The following is a 17,351-nucleotide window of genomic DNA, read 5'->3' as shown; positions in this document are numbered from 1 at the left end:
TATTCCATGCACATTCCCTGCAAATTCTGTTTAAATACTCTCTATGAAAAAAAATCAGACTTCTCTGAGCAGGTGACTCATTTAAGCTGAATACTACTAACTGAAACCACCATGTTTTTAGAGACCTTTGGTCAAAAATGTCAAAATGTTTCCATCCTCTTTCCAGTCTCAAGCAAAAGACAAATGATTTTTGATAAAGTCTAGTATTTATTAAATTATAAATTTTGTAACCAAAAAGAAAACGATCAAGAGAAACTTCAAACTACAAAGACTAGACAGCAAAGTCTATGGGAACGCCATGAATATGTTACAGACAAGATTATGAAACATAAATTATTAGGTGTTTTCTTTACATTTCAGTAACTTTACTATTAAATAGTTTTTGTCTATTTTAAAACCCCAAATTCACATGTATTCTCACATTAATTAAGCTTCCTGTTAAAACTGATACCAGACATCTCATAGGTGCCAAATTTTAGTAATGGCTTTATGTCAATCCATGCAGGAAAGTAAGACAAAATGCAAAAGTCAGATGGGACCATTAATGCACAGATAATACATACACGCTGGCCAAAAGAACTGAATTTTTTAAAACTAAAATAAACAGACTTCAAGAAAACTGGGTTATTACTAAACAGCTCTCAACTATTAACACCCAAGTTCCTTAAATAAATTTCTCAACAGAGACATGTTAGACTGGACATTTTAATTATAGGTCTATCCTTCCTATACCCCTTCCCACCCCCACTCCCAAAATGTACTACTAGGGATGAGTATAATGTTATGTGGGCAGAAATTTACAGATAACCATTTTAACCTTGAGCATGGAGCTGAAGACTTTTATTTAAACCTCAGTTACTGTGCACTGTCCATCAGGCCTTCTAGATCTGACACTGGCACTCACTGTTCCACCCCCTGCTAGTGATCCATCAGTTATTGATCGATCTGATCGATCAGATACTGTCTGGTTTGCATTAGGAACCAAAAGTCTTTGTTGGGTCAAGGAGTGTTGTGCAACAAGCGCTGACACATCCTCACTATCACTACTGGCATCTGATTCAGTTTCTTCAAGGGAGGTGTCTGGTGCCGGTACCCTGCCTGAAGATGGTAATTCACGATCTTCTTCTCCTTCCCCCCTATGACTCCTTTCAGCCAGGCTGTCTCCACTGAGTTGTAAATGAGCAAAAGAGTCTTCCAGAGAAGTGCTTGCATCGGGGGATGGTGTCACAGGGCTCGTTAACTGACCATCTACTGACGTCAGGGGCCTCACAGAGGAAGACGCTGGTGGCTGAACAGAAGCTCCACTCGGTGCCGATACACTGTCCGCTCCATCGGCAGAGCTCTCTCTCGCTAGGTTTACGGTGTTGGCATCACAGTCCAGCCTAAGTCCGGCTACTCCCTTCTTTGGTATATCTATTATGTCCCGCTTCATCTTCCTGCGACGTCCATGTTCATTTCGCCTATATTGAACCATATTTTCAAGATCAGCAACATACAGAAACCCGGCAATTAGCATTTCAGTGCTCTTTTTACCTTTGGAAAAAGCATCTTCCAGCTCCCTACTCGTGCGTTCATCATACTGCCACCACCCGTTTCTTCCTTCATAATACCATGCGTATTCACCATTTCCTCTACTTGCTGCCTTGAGTTCTTCTGGTGACAATAAGGTTGGCTTGTCAAGGAAATCCTCAGGAATTTCTTGTCGACAGAGGGCACATCGCTTTCCAAGCCACGAAGCTCCCTTTACACACAGATAGCAGAAAACATGCTTACAAGGCAGACTGACTGGGTGAACACATGTTTGCAGACAAATGGCACATTCAGGGACAGTTAGAGAAGGTGCAGTATTAGCACAGGACTCATTCGCTTTCCTGTTCGTAGGAAGCATGTTTACTGAGTGATCAATTTCACCACAGCCAGCCATCCTAAGAAGATGAAAGAAAATACATACATTAAAATCATGTTTTAACTCTTAAATCAATTCAGAAAAAATTATTAAACACCTATTATATGCAAGCCACATACTAGACAATGAATGGGGATACAAAAGTTAAAATACAGGAAAAAACTCTAACTTGTATAGAAAAACCCTTTTGGTTTGTATGTCACTGATTTTTACTTGTGCGTGGGGGGGGGGGGGGCACTAAGGCATACAAATGTTAAGCCAAAAGTAAAAAAATACAAGTAAGGTATAGATTGGTTTTAAATGAATATACCATTTCTATTTAGTCACAGACCTTGTAAGATAGAACTACGAGCAAAGATTTTACAATGCACAGTCCACTCTACACTGACTTTGACAATCAGTCTGGAAAGTAGTTAGAGAAAATAGCTGTAAGTAATTCAGATGACGATTACAGAAAGTGATGGTTTTGTAACCTTTTAGTTACTAAGTGTCAATTTTGCAAATACTACCACATGGCAATATGCTTTTGGTACTTGACAAGTATACCTTATGAAATTAAGACTAAAGCTGAAATCCCAGAAGTTCCTTATCCCTGCTGTGAATCTGAAAACACTGGTCAAACTGCATTCCCTCTCTGTGAAACAACTCTTTTAATGACCTTTTGTTGTGACCTTTTTCTAAGCTATGTGCTCTTCTTGCTGTACTCTTTCAAGATGACCGCATCTATTCTCAGGGCTTCAACTGTTACCTACATACAAATGACTCACAATTGACATCACCAGCCCAGATCTCTCTTTTCAGCTCTAGCCCATATCACCTATTTTAGATCTCTTCATGGATGCCTTGAAGGCACAAAAACTAAACTCAAGTTGTTTCCTCCTTATTTACTCCTTAAAAGCCGCCCCCCCCCCCCGCCGTGACACCCCTGACCATCTGCTTTTTCAAGCTAAAATCCATAACTGAAACTGCCCTTCTCTCACCCTTCTCCCATCTAAAACATCAGCAAGTCTTATCAATTTCATCTCCTAAATATTTCCTGAATCATCTACTATCCATCTCTACACTTCCCCAGCCACCAAGTACACTGTTTAATTATTGTGTATGCCTTTTAATTTGTTCAACCATATCCCTTGTTGATTTTACGATAAAAACCAGGATTTTATGATATGCCCTGTATGGTCTGGCCCCCACCTTATCTCACATGTAACTTCCCCTGGATCAGCCTTTAGCTATACTGGCCAATCTGAAGTAGAGAAACAGAAAATGGCTGAGGGTAATTCAGATGGCAAGTAGTTCAGATGATTTTGTAACCTAGACATAATCGAATTCCTTGACAGCTGGCACCTAGACTATCTGAGTTACAGGATTGAAAAAATATAGACAGATAACATATGAATAGAATTAAATAAAATATATATTTACCCTAATTGTGAAGAAAAATGCTTACTGGTTTCATATATATATATATTATTGATTTTAGAGAGGAACAGAGTGGGAGAGAGAGATATAAACATCAATGATGACAGAGAATTATTGATTGGCTGCCTCCTGCACGCCCCCAACTGGGGATCAAGCCCACAACCTGGGCATATGTCCTTGACCAGAATCGAACCCAAAACCCTTCAGTCCACAGGCCAACACTCTATCCATTGCGCCAAACCAGCTAGGGCTGGTTTCACTTTTTATGAAATTCTCAACACTAAGAATCACATGGTCACACTTTTAATAAGTGTACATAATCAAGGCATCATATTGGAAAAGACTAAATGATAGAAAATAACTAAAACTGGAGGATACAGTGAATTCTCTCTGAATTAAGGTGCAATAATGCACAATAATTATTAAAATTAAATTAATTAAAAATTCAGTTCAGTGAAACAAGTTTTTGGTAACTAGTGCTTTATAACCCAGTAAGTCCCTCGTAGTTATAAAAGCTGATACTGTCTACCTAACTTGGTTATTTAAGTAAATAAGTTGCTATGTAAAGATAAAGTAGAACCTAGAAGAAACTGTAGATCTTTCTAGTTTTTTAGCCTTCTAAGAGCAAATTCTGTCTTTAGTTTCACTTCTTTAGGAAGACTTTCCTCTATGAGATTTTGGGAAATCTACATTAGCAATAATTTAATGTAAATAAAATTGCTAACTCAATAAAACATCTAAAAAATCAATACAAAATGCTCATATTATATTAACTGGAAATGATATTTGATTTATTGCATTTTATACCAGTACACTTAATTTACTGTAGCTTTGGAAAAACGATGATGCCATACTTACATTTCTATTACAGATCTCACAGATGCTTGTCACAAAAATAAAACATCATTTTCACATCCATTAGCCAGTTTGTAGTATTTTCTCTTCAAGGCTGGTTCATCCTGTGCTGCAAAAGAAAAATTTTAAATATCATGTTCTCTACAAACTAATTAAGATCACCAAGTTTATTAAAGTTTGTATGATCCTTTAGCATTTAACATAATTCAGTGGCAAATTTTATCTTACAAGTGAAAAAATTTCAAGACAATGATGCCTGCTTTCACCACTGCTATTCAACATTATACTAGAATGGAAAAGACATTAAAAGGCATACAAATTGCTAAGAAATAAGTTAATCTACCTGATTTGCAGAGATAGTAAAACTGTTTCTATTCTCTATATTGAAAATCTCAAAGAATCCACAAGAAAGCTACTAGTGCTAGTAAATAAATTCAGCAGCAGGTTGCAAGTTCAGGGCACAAAAAAGCCAGTTTTGTTTCTAGATCTAGCAGTCAACAATCCAAAAAGGAATTCAAGAAAGCAATTCTATTTACAGTAGTATCTAAAAGAATAAAAAACTGAGGAATCCACTTCACCAAGGAGATGAAAGACTTGTACAATGAAAACTAGAAAACACTGCTGGGAGAAATTAAAGAGATAAATAAATGGACAGACAACCTGTGTTCATGAATTGGAAGACCACGAAGATGACAATACTACACAAAATGGTGTACAGATTCAGCATAATTCTTATAAAAACTCCAACAACCTTTTTTCAGAAATGGAAAAGGCAATCTTCAAATTCATATGGGATTATGAGGGGGGCTAATAACCAAGACAATCTTGAAAAAGAAGAACAAAGCTGGAGAACTCACATTTCTAGATTTTAAAACTTACTACAAAGCTACAGTAATCAAGACAATGTGGTACTGGCCTAACAATAGACAAATGATGCAATAAGAGAGTCCAGAAAGAAACCCATATATCTATGGCCAATTGGTTTGCAAAAAGGGTGCCAAGTCCATTCAATGGGGAAAAAATAGTCTCTTCAACAACTGAATTTCCACATGCAAAAAAATGAAATCAGACCCCCACTTCACCCCATATACAAAATTAACTCAAAATAGATCAATAACCCTAATGTAAGAGGTAAAACCACACAACTCTTAGTAGAAAACATAGGAGTATATCTCCATAATCTTGGATTTGTCAATGGATTCCTAGATGCAACACCAAAAGCATGAGTAACAAAATTAAAAATAGATAAATTGGACTTCATCAGAATTAAAACTTTGGGGCATCAAAAGACATTGTCAAACAAGTAAAATGACAATCTAGAGAATGGGAGACAATTTTTATCAATCACCTCTCTGAAAAGGGCTTAATCTCCAGAATATAAAAAGAACTTCTACAACTTAACAACAAAAAGACCCCTCCCCCCCAAAAAAAAATTAAAAATGGGCAAAAGACAGACTCTTTTCAAAGAAGATTTATAAATGGCCAAAAATACAGGTAAAGGTGCTCAACATTATTAGTCATTAGAAATATAAATGAAAAATCATAATTATATGCCATTCCACATCTATTAGGATGGCTACAATTTAAACAAACAAACAAACAAACAAACAAACATATGTAACAAGCCTTGGTGAGGATGGAGAAATTGGAAGCCTCGTACACTGTCGATGGTAATGAAAAATAGTACAGCCACTGTGGTCATGTTTGGTGGTTCCTCAAAAAAGTTAAACATAAGATTGCCATGTAATTCCACTCCTAGGAAGTAAAGGAACTAAAAACAGGGACTCAAATACTTGTACATTAATGTTCATTGCAGAACTATTCACAAAAGTAAACAAACAAAAAAACCCACCAAAAACCAAAACGGTGGGCACAAGTGCCCAATAACAGAAGAATGGATAAACAATATGGCATATAAATACAATGGAATATCATCCTACCTAATAAAACAGTAATATGCAAATTGACCGCATCTTTGCTACGCCCAAGCCACGCCCACCATCCAAGCCACACCCACCAACCAATCAGAGCGAGTATGCAAATTAACCCAACCAAGATGGTGGGTAATTTGCATACATAGGCACCCAGAGCGGACCCCTGCCATCGGAGGCGGGGAACTGGGTGTCTGCTCCGGCTGCGGCTTTTGGCCTGGTGCACAAGCGGACCCCCTGCCATCGATTGCAGGGAGCTGGGGGTTTCTTTGGCCTGGTGCACGAGCAGATCCCCTGCAATTGATCACCTGGGCAGGGAGCTGGGGGTCTGCTTTCGGCCTGGGCAGGAGCGGACCCCCTGCGATTGATTGTAGGGAGCTGGGGGCCCGCTCCTGCCCAAAAGGCTTTCGGTCTGGGCAGGCCTGGGCAGGGGCTGAGCCGGTGATCAGAGGGAGCTGGAGGTCCCCTTCCCAGGCCTAAAGCTTTGGCCAGAGGCTTTAGGCCTGAGCAGGGCCCAGCCCTCCATTGGTGTGAACTATAGAGGAAACACCTTTTCTGACTGCATATTGGCTAAGCTTCCTGTATGCCACTGGTAATATTCTTAGTAACTTGGGTAATAAGAATCCAAAAAGGTGATCTAGGGTTTTTCCACCACACTTCTGGAGAAAAAAAACGAAGGTCCGCTGCTGGAAGGCTAAGAAATATCATATCCTGCCCTAGCCGGTTTGGCTCAGTGGATAGAGCCTCAGCCCGCAGACAGCAGGGTCTGGGTTTGATTCTGATCAAAGGCATGTACCTAGGTTGCAGGCTCCTCCCTGGCCGGGGCCCAGATCAGGGCTCATGCAAGAGGCAACCAATCAAAGTGTTTCTCTCTGTCTTTCCCTTTCTCTTCCACATTCTCTAAAAGTCAATGGAAACATACCCTCAGGTGAGGATAAAAAATAAAGAAATCCATATCCCATGAAAGACACATCTTGAAAATGCCTAAAGAAAGTTGTCATTTTTTCATGGTGAAGGGACTGGAGTCCGTGTTGATGAAAACACCTTGGTGGCTGCGGTGACTTACAGTGGCTGCAGCAGTGGGGTGATGGAGCTGGTGCCTTCCCCTGACCAGCCCGGTTGCCTCCCACAAAGGGAGACCAGACTGCAGCTTAGGTATGCTCCCTGTGGGGCGCGGACCTAAGCCGTCAGTAGGACATCCCCTGAGGGCTCCCAGTATGTGAGAGGGGGCAGGTTGGGCTGAGGGACCCCCGACCCCCCAGTGCACGAATTTCGTGCACCGGGCCCCTAGTTAAACCATAAAAAGAAATGAAGTTCTGACACATGCTACAACATTGATTGAACCTTAAAAACATTATGCTAAGTGAAATAGGCCAGACAAAAAAGGACAAATGTATGATCTTACTTACATGAAATATTAAAAATAGGCAAATTCGGAGACAGAAAGTAGATTAACGATTACCAGGTGCCAGAAAGGGTAGAGTTTCTGTTTAAGGCGATGAAAATGTATTCTATAGCCATTGCCTTCTTCAAGGAAGTAGTGTATGCAAAAACAAGCTCATCACAGTAAGACCTCCTGCTATTTATATGAATGTCCAAGTTTACAACTATTAAGCCAACCTTCTTAAGGTGCCTTTTCTCCAGAGAATCCAGACACACTAACCAAACATCACCTCAGTCATTAATTCCCTTTCTTCACATTAATATTTCTTCCTTCCACTTCACCAAGCATCATATGACATAGAACTTAGAATCAAACACACATGATGAGTGAAGAGCTGATGGGTCTCACAGTAACCACAAGCTAGGAGAAACTTGAATCTCTTTTTACTTCCATGTGCCTCTATCATAGTGTGGAATCTATCTCACTTTAAAATCTGGTATTTTAGTGTTTAAAAGACAGATGTTTTAAACATGATATATGTCCTTAAAATACAAGTCAGCTCATCCCACCAATTTAACCAAACAATCAGTTTCAAAACTAGAGAATTTTCTAAAGTAACTGACTAAAAAGGGTTTCTAAATAACGTTTTTGTTTTACTTTGACTTTAGAACTTAGTCTTTACATGATATGACTACAGTCCTGATTCTCCCTCCACCCCATCCTTTTTCTTTACCATCTACAACTTCATTGCCTACACTTCAAGGACACCACAGAAGACTCCATTCACTTCCCTCCTGCAGCCTCCTCAACAGAGAAACTGCCCATTGTCACACACAAGACAGGAGGAAACATTCTACTATTCCAACGGCATTACTCACTATTGGTTCTTCTCTTCATGCTTAACTCCTGACACATCACTATGAATCTATTTAAATATCCCCGAGAATGAATCATCCAACACCTAACTCAGAGGTTTTTAAACTTGCCCCACTGAGGCTGCTTGTTAAAAATATGCATTCTTTGGCCCTAACCCTCGAGATTCTAGGCCAATAGACATGGATTAAATTGAGGAATCTCACTTCAAGTGATACTGATGCAAGTAATGCTTCAAACACAATATGAGAAAGTGTCCTCAGTTTTCAGTTCCTAAAATCCTGAATTCAAAGGACTTCACCCCCTTCCTCCAGAAACAAAATATGATGGCCACATTTGGAATCAGATGCCACCTAAAACTGCTGCCTCTCTAAAATCTTAATCTCATTCTCAGACCACAAGCTCAGGTCCTTCTGGCTCACTCACTCATTCCCACACCTGCTCATTAATTTCACAGGGACTTGCAGTCTCTTGACTTTATCCAATCACCTTTCCTTTATCCAATTCCCATTCTCATTTTCTTTCCTGCCGAATCTGGAGCCCAAGCATTTTAACTTAACAGTACCCTTGGTTCCCTCATATCTGTCTCCCATCTATACATAGGCCACAAACTCCTATCCCTGTGTGAATCTTAACAATGCGACATCTCAGCTTCCATGCCTTAACCAATGAGTGCGTGCTAATGGAGAAAACAGAAAATTCTTTTTCTCACTCACTCTCCAATCAAACCACACTTATTTACTTACATATCACAACATTTGAGTCTAACTGTGAACAAGGCACTCAGCCACAAAAATATAGAAAGATATCTAAGTTCTAATCCTTTCTTTAAAGAGCTTAAAGTCTAACAGCAGGAATTACTACATTTACAAATATAACATTCAAGCACAAGATTTACCTAACTATTGTTCACTGACAATGAATTCTCCAGAATGCAGATAAAAATCCATGAATAAAATCAATTTTAGTAAATCTTGCAAGCTACAGTAACTTTTCCAATTTTTATATCTATGGATAATTTTCACAGTAGACTCTAAATGGATAGTAACAACTGGGGGAAGGAAAATGAATAAAAATCCATATAGTAATCTAGATATTAGCTATGCAAACTGTAATCCCCAACCAGTATCAGTATTACCTGGGTACCTTACAAATGAAAAGTCTGGATCCAGGTGATTCATAAGCATATTAAAGTTTGGAAGCACTATTAGACCCACATCACCGAATGCTCAAACAACCCTGGGAGATACGACTATACCCAATTAGAAATGATGAAACCCACTTTCACAAGGATTTGATCCAAAATCAATACTGGGTGATGGGATTCAAGTCAAGTATCTTTAAAAATTTTTTTTTTTCTTCAATGTACTGTATCTCAAAGAAAAGGTCTAAAAATTCAAATTTTCTATTAGCCATATTAACAATAAAAAACAGTAAAATTAACTTAAAAATATATTTTATTTAACCTAATATATCCAAAACATTACCATTTCCACATATATTCAGTATAAAGAAATTATTAATGTGGAATTTTACATTCTTGTGTGTGTGTGTACACTCTTTCAAATCCACTGTGTTTTTTACACTTACATAGCACAACTCCCTTCAGACTAGCCACATATCAAGTGCACAATAGCTCCATTTGGCTCGTGGCTACCATACTGGATAGTTCAGGTTTAGAATATTTTGTATATTAACAATTATTCTTTAACACAAAACTGGCTATTTACTACAAGACTGGCTATTTACTAAATACAGAAAATGAACTCCATGTTACTTTGCGCACATCCTTGCTGACACAGATAAAAAGAAAATGTGCACATTCTATTGAGATCAAAATTGAGAGATTTAGGTGGTCCCAATTCTGCCAAACTGACCCATTAACTCTAACCTCTGCAAATGGGTACAAAGTAGGGCATGGAATGTTAATATTCAGAAGGACATGTGAAATAGCCCTCAGAAATCATCTACATTTGAAATCAAAGATTTTTTTCTTAAATGGGGGGGGGGGGGGGGGGGGGAGAGGCTTTTACTTTCAACCAAAAATCCAAAAAAAGTATAGTGTAATTCTAACTACAGGCCAGAAATAATTTGGCAAACGTAAGTAATTCAAACATACACACTGGTAAGTCCTTGCTGCAATGAACGATTTGTAAATTATACACCAAACTCAATACAATTTGTGAATCACTATAGTAAACTTTACACAAAATCTTAACATGCAAATATCAATTAGTTAATATGTTAATATTCCTTCTCTAGAAAGATAACATAAAAAGTATAAAAAGAGAAAAGATTTAAAACGAAATTAAGATATTTCCCTCCCTTAACAATTCTGGAGGGGGGGGGAGTGAGAAACTATATTAAAAAATATATGAAGGAATTTAGAGATCATCAGTGACTTGACATAATTCACCCACTCAACTAATAACTGAAAAATGAAGTAATACTGTATTATTTATATCTTATGGCCACTCAACAAACTCACACTCCTATTATTTGCATATACTGTTATTTTTTTTCTGAAAATATCTAGTATTAATTATAATTCCACTTTTCAAGTCAGTCATAAGGTGAAAACAAAAAAATCAAGTTTATTTTTCAGATAATAGATTCAAATGAATATCTTTTTAAAGAACCAAAGAAAAAGATAAGCATATACTAGTAACAGTTAAAATATCAAATTATAGAGATTTGAAGAATTCCTGTATTTTCTAATTAAACATTTTCTAATGTTTAATAGTTTTTACTGTTTATTCAAAATACATAAAAAGGAAAATATCTTATATAAAATCTATCAATGACAGAAAAGAAAAATACTTCAAACCTTCCAATTTTTGTTATACAAACTAAAAAAAAAAAAAGCAAGGATCAGTAAAAGGACTAAAGATGGACTGTAATTTAGCATATATACATCTTTGGATTTCTTAAGAGTCCCAAACTGAGATGTAACTAAATGCCCTAATGTTTCCATTTTTAGCTTTCCCTCTCATCCCATGTTAAACTCAACTTACAGAAAGCACAGGTTATACCAGGAAACTTAAAAACTCATTTCAACTACATGGGGTCCAATATTTTATTTTAAATAATTATTTCCCTTATTGTATAGCACTTCCTTTAAAAAACATTACTGGATGGCTACCTATAGCATTCACAATCTTCATACTCAAGCATTAAACCTTTACATTTTCACCCCCAAAATGCGGGTTGGCTCTGCATTTTAACAAAACATGAAATGTAAATATGAACAAATATTGTCTTTTAATCATATCAAACAGGAATTTCATAGCCTACAATTATTTTGTAAATAAGAAAGGCTCTGCTGCTAATTATCTGTTGACCTTGGTCATGTCATAACTCCCATGTCTTAGCTATTTCACCCTACTCTCCTCTGTAATTCTAAATTCTAAATACTTTAACATTCACTTAACAGCAGGTCTTGTTTTAATTAACCCAAAAGGTAATAAGCCATGAACACTAAATAGTCCATAAATAAGCACATGTGGTTGCAGCAGAATGTTAACAAGATGGTTTTCATACCCACAAAGATTGCTCTTAATTCAGCCTGTTGTTTCACAAATTCAGGTTCCTTAGGCACAACCAGAAGCTAGGTAAGAGAATGGAAAAGGTTCAGCACCTCCTGTTACTACACTGGAAAAAGGCAAGCACTGAAATACCCACTGACAGCATGACAGGTGTTTCATGCTAGCAAATGGCTAATACACAAATTATTATCTAAACAGGTCAATATCGTGAAAAGAAAAGATTTAATACCATCATTTTTTTCTAACGAGTTAGGAAATCATTTTTAATCATTAAAAAATACCTGCGCCATTCTTCTGACAATTCAAGTTGGTGGACACTGACAAAATATTTTACCAGTTGAAACACGTCTCCATTTCTTTATTACTTCCTCTCGTCAAATGACCAGCTCTTTAGGAATATAATTTTCCTGATGATTATACTACTACCAAGGTTTTTAACCATCAGTAAGCAACAAAATCTGCAACGAACGGTTTACCATTACTTTCAATTGGGCCACAACTCAGTGGCCCATTTGAAACATAAATTCTAAATCAAAGATTGGGCTTAACAAAATGCCCCCATTTCAGATAATCAAGGCCAAAACAAACACATCCAAAACCTATTCCTAGAGTGACTTTCACTCTTTCTCTTTAAAATGAGATTTACTTGACCTATTTTCATGTGTTTTTGGAACACCCAGGCACTCATCACCAACAGTATTTGCTGGTCATAAAAACATCAAAACCGGTATCATGAACCTTATTTGTGCGGGTCATTTTCTTCATGTGTCCTATATACCACGTTCTCTTAAAAAAAAAAAAATCTAAATATGGATTCGCTTTTAAAAAAAGAGTCTTAAGTCTTCCACATTCTGTCATGATATTCTACTTTTCCATGCCAATGTATACTTTCGCATCCTATTTAAAAAGTAAACACATTGGAATGGGGGGGGGGGCGGGGGCCGCGACTGAAATGTCCATCATACAAAGACACATCATTTTCTAACATTTCCTGGCTTCCTTCTCCCCTCAACTCCGGTGTCAACGTTACAAAACTATTACGTAAACAACATGTACGGGCTTCTGAAACCTTGCTCAATAATGCTCACTAACATGCCAGTTAGGGAAAACAAATAAAAAACATATACAAAAACAAAACAAAAAAACAAAACAAAACAACGGATACCGAGGGGAGGGAAGAAGACAGAATATGGGTGTCAACTCAAAGCAATGCTGCAGCCGGCCTGCAGACACCTACGGGACAGAGAAGAGCGACAACAATGGGGGAGACCCGTCCTCTCTGAGACGGGATGGGGGGGGGGGGAGGGAGCTCGGCACCCAGGGGCCAGAAGAACAAAGCGACAGCCTCCGCTTTTCAGAGGCGCTGAGGTTTTGGGGGGGCTCCACCGGTCCTGAGAGATGTCCTCCCAGTTCCGACGCTTTAATCATCCTCCACACGACTCGGCATTTGCAGCGCTGGGTTTACAGGGGGTTAAGGCGGGGGGACTCCTCTCCGCGTCAGGCACGACCCAGACACCGCGCGGGGAGGCGGAGGCCGGGAAGGGAGAGAAAGCAGCAGCCGGAGAGACTCCGGAAGAGGACAAAATGCAGGGACCGTAGACAGCCTGGTGGCGACCTCACCCCAGGCCCGCGTTAGAGGCCTCCACACGGGAACCGGGGAGCAGGATACCCCCCTAAGCCATCGCCGCCCCTCAGTCCTGGGGTCAGAAGGAGCCGGGGCCCGGGGCCTGCCACCCCCGCCGAGGGGAGGGGAGAGGGACCTGGCGGCCACCGACGGCAGCGACGAGGACCCCGGCGGAAGAGGCTGCGCAGTAATGGCCGCTGCTCCGCCTCTCGCACCCGGACCGCGACCGGCTTGCGGGCCGTCGCCGGGGCAGGGGCCGCGGCGGTGGCCGGCCACGCAGCGCCCGTCACAGTCTTCTCGCCTGCGACAGCAGCCGCGGCGGGGGCGGCCCCGGGGCTGGAGGGCCCAGCGCACCCCGCCTCGCGGTGGACAGGGCGGCCGCGGCGGCCCAAGGGCGTCCCCCTCGACGCGCCGGCCCCTGACCCCGCCGCCGCCGCCGGCCCTCCCAGGCCCGCAGCGCAGGGCCGGCCCCGAGCGTGTCGCGGCGGGAGGGGACCCTGCAGCCCGTCCCTCCTCTCCCGGGCCAGGACCCCGGCGTGGCTGACTCCCCCTCCGGCCCCCCGCTCCCCCCCCGCGGGGACTGAGCCCCGACTCCCACCTCTCCGGCCACGGCCGCGGCCACCTCGCAGGCTTTTCTCCTCGGCCGGAGCCCGCAGCGGCCGGGAACGCGCGCGGCAGTCATGTGACCGCCCGTCGCGTCGCGGGGGGCGGGCCTTGCGCGCCGGAAGCGGCGCCGCGCACCCGGGAGCTCGCGCCCGCCCCCTCCCGCCCTAGTTCCCGGGTCCCTTACAGCGCGCGGCCGGCTGCCCGCCCGGTCCGGCCTCGGCGGGTCTGCGGCTTCACTTCCTGGGGCCTCCTCACTGCGGCTTATTTTTGCTTTCCTTGCAGTTGGGTGCGGAAGCCTCGGAGAGAGTGCAGGTCCCGCCGAGGGAGCTTTGGGGCCGAGGAAGTAAGACACGCACAGGGCCAGCAGGTGGCGCTGCTTCCAGACCCAGAAGAAGCCCTTGGGTTGTGGAGAGGAGAGCCATTGCCAAAAAGACTGCTTGTTCTCGGTTCAAATAAATAAATAAATAAATAAAAGGTCCTCTGGGTCCGTTCCAATTTATTCATTTTCGGAAAGGTTGAGCAATTTAATCGGGGGGAAAATGGATCTTTCCTTTTGGACCCATTTTTCCTAGACGAGGGCAGGGGAAGCTGGAGGAAGAGATTAATTAGCACAAGACTCTAAAACTAAGCAAATGGCTTATTTTGTTGCGTGCTTGTGGTTTTAAACAACATTTTTGGCAATAGCCTGCATTTCATTTTAGCGTATACTTTTATCTTTTGTGGAACTGATGGTACTGTCTTTTAAAAGACAAACATTCCATGCCATTATCTTATTGCTTGCAGTGATGTTGCACGTGAGATCTCATTAACTGTTTACTCAAGGTTAGAAATTTTCAGTGTCCTTGTATATACAGACGTGTACATTTTTTCTATTCCTCTGAAATTAATGTATTCAAGGTTCTTATTCATATATATCAATATGCAACCAATTATTGAATAGTACCATTTTGCTTACTCATGTAACAGCAATATTTTTATAACTTCTTTAGATGTAGCAATATTGAATTGTATGCTCTCCAGTTTTAACTTTAATCCCTTATCTTCATGCGCTCCTTAACCATCCAGTTTTAAGCCCTCTGCCCTACATATCCCAGGAACACATAATAGCAAAAATTTGATTCCAGCTTGAAAAGATACTACTACTATTAACTAACAATGTGCAAGACTTTATGCTAATCCCTTTACACATATCCTATATAATGAAATGCAAATAGACCAAATGGCAGAACAACCAGTCGCTCTGATGTGCACTTACCACCAGGGGGCAGACGCTCAACACAGGAGCTGCCCCCTAGTGGTCAGTGCGCTCCCACAGGGGGAGCAGTGCTCAGCCACAAGCCCGGCTCATGGCTGGTGAGCACAGCAGTGGTGGCCGGAGCCTCTTCTGCCTCTGCGGCAGCGCTAGGGATGTCCAACTGACAGGGAGCGGGCCTAAGCCCTCAGTTGGACATCCCCTGAGGGCTCCTGGACTGTGAGAGGGTGCAGGACAGAGGGCGTAAAACTGGATGGTTAAGGAGAGCATGAAGATAGGGGATAGTGCATAAATTTTGTGCACTGGGCCTCTAGTTAGCTCATAATAGACTATGAAGGAGGGACTATTGTTATTCCCATTTTACAGGCACGGCTACAATTTGAATCCAGACAGCAACTGTCAGAGTTCACCTAGTCCAGTTCTTCATTTTGTGATTAAGAAATAGATATAACAGTTAAATGACTTGCTTAAAGACTTTTTTGTTGAAGATAGAACCTGTTAGGTCTGATCAAATAATTGAATCGATACTCACCCCCACCCCCGCTCCAGGAACTGACCTTTAGACCACTTCATAACTGACATTCCCTTTCTCTTAAACCACATTCCACTTGCTAAGACCATTGTCTTTTCCTTCAGGACCCGTGCCCAGAGAATTCTATGTCCAGAAAAAGCCCTCCTAGAGTGCTTGAAAATCTCTGACTCCCTGTCACTGGGTGCTGGTGCCATTTTGGGGCTCAGCCAATCTGGTTTTCCAGATGACCTAATAAATTAATAATTCTTTACCCTTTTTGGCCTCGTGTGTTCCTCCTTCAATGACCCTAACAGAACCAGAATCAGAACACAAGTATGTTTCCTGATTCATAAATACTTTTAACTTAGGAAATGCTATTAAAAGTTCTTCAGTTCCTCTAGGCACACATTTAGAACCAGGTGGGGAAAAGTGGGTTTACAGTTGTAATACAAATAAATAGTACAACAATTATATAAAAAACAATCCAAGAATAAGCATATTTCACATACACATAATTGTAAAACTACTTTTGCCCATTCCTGTATTATAACTTATATTCTGTCTACTTCTCTCTCTATCCACCTACAAGCAAGGAATTAATTAATCAACAGGAATCCCAATAAAGCACCCAAACCAGGTTTCCAATCCTCTCTCAGCCACAACCATAATCTCAGCATTTCAATGAATTAGCTCCATCTTTCCTTGTCCTAACCCATCTTTACTTCCTCTCTTTTATGTCCCACGCCCATTTGTCACATAATCAAAACATGCCCAAAATCCAGCTGCTTACCACCCCTGCTACAACCTATAGCATCTCCTTTGGATTATTGCCTTAGCCCAGGGTTGGATTTTCTTGCTTTGGTCCTTGCTTTTCTTTGAGTCTATTCCCAATACAGAGAGCAAAGTAAACTTATTAAAAAGGAAGTCAGATCATACCACCCCTCTGTTCAAAGGCTTCCATGGTTTCCCCAAACAAAGGAAAAACCAAAGCCCCGGATGACTCTAAGACCCCCCTCCTTACCTCTCTGACCCCGCAAACTGCACACTCAGCTTAGTGTCCCAAGCAGACTCTACGAAGCTCTCACCCACAGTCTTCAGTGTTGCTCTTTTCTCTGCTTAGAACCCTCTTTCCCATAATGGCTTCCTGTAGAAGGGCCCCCTGGGAAGGCACATGGGCATTTCTTTAATTATTGTCAGCTGAACTCAGGGCGATAGGCAGAGCCACGCCCTGGGAACGTGCTTCCCCAAAAAGGCTGGACACATTATCAGCTTGGCCTTCATTTCAGCCCAGGTGTCGTGACTTTGATATGTAAATCCAGTCAAGCACAAGGAATGCTCGGGCCTACTCAAGAATGCAAATAAGCTCCTTTGATCCTAAGTTTTGGTGATACTTCCTGGTATTGGGGGATATATAAATAAATGCACTGCATGGGCTCAGGTCCCTG

At 41.2% G+C, this 17,351-nt stretch overlaps 1 protein-coding gene across 6 annotated transcripts; it reads right to left on the bottom strand.

Annotated features, from left to right (window-relative positions):
• Window positions 1–171: 171 nt before the first annotated feature.
• RNF146 (ring finger protein 146) lies at window positions 172–14,225 on the bottom strand. Of its 6 annotated transcripts, none has more exons than XM_079781409.1 (3): window positions 14,136–14,225; window positions 4,184–4,284; window positions 172–1,925 (listed from the first exon to the last, which is right to left on the bottom strand). In XM_079781409.1, coding segments are annotated over exons 2-3 (1,083 nt in total). In that variant the 5' UTR covers window positions 4,186–4,284; window positions 14,136–14,225; the 3' UTR covers window positions 172–844. The 6 variants fall into 6 exon arrangements, with proteins under 6 accessions (XP_079637535.1, XP_079637533.1, XP_079637537.1 ...); XM_079781407.1 differs by having other exon boundaries at window positions 4,184–4,289; window positions 14,136–14,222; XM_079781411.1 differs by lacking the exon at window positions 14,136–14,225 and adding an exon at window positions 13,674–13,968.
• Between the last annotated feature and the right edge of the window lie 3,126 nt (window positions 14,226–17,351).

This window comes from Cnephaeus nilssonii (assembly GCF_951640355.1).
Source record: "Cnephaeus nilssonii genome assembly, chromosome: 9".
Classification (NCBI taxonomy): Eukaryota; Metazoa; Chordata; class Mammalia; order Chiroptera; family Vespertilionidae; genus Cnephaeus; species Cnephaeus nilssonii.
Note: the sequence above shows the minus strand (reverse complement) of the source record. Positions and strands in the feature narration are given on the sequence as shown.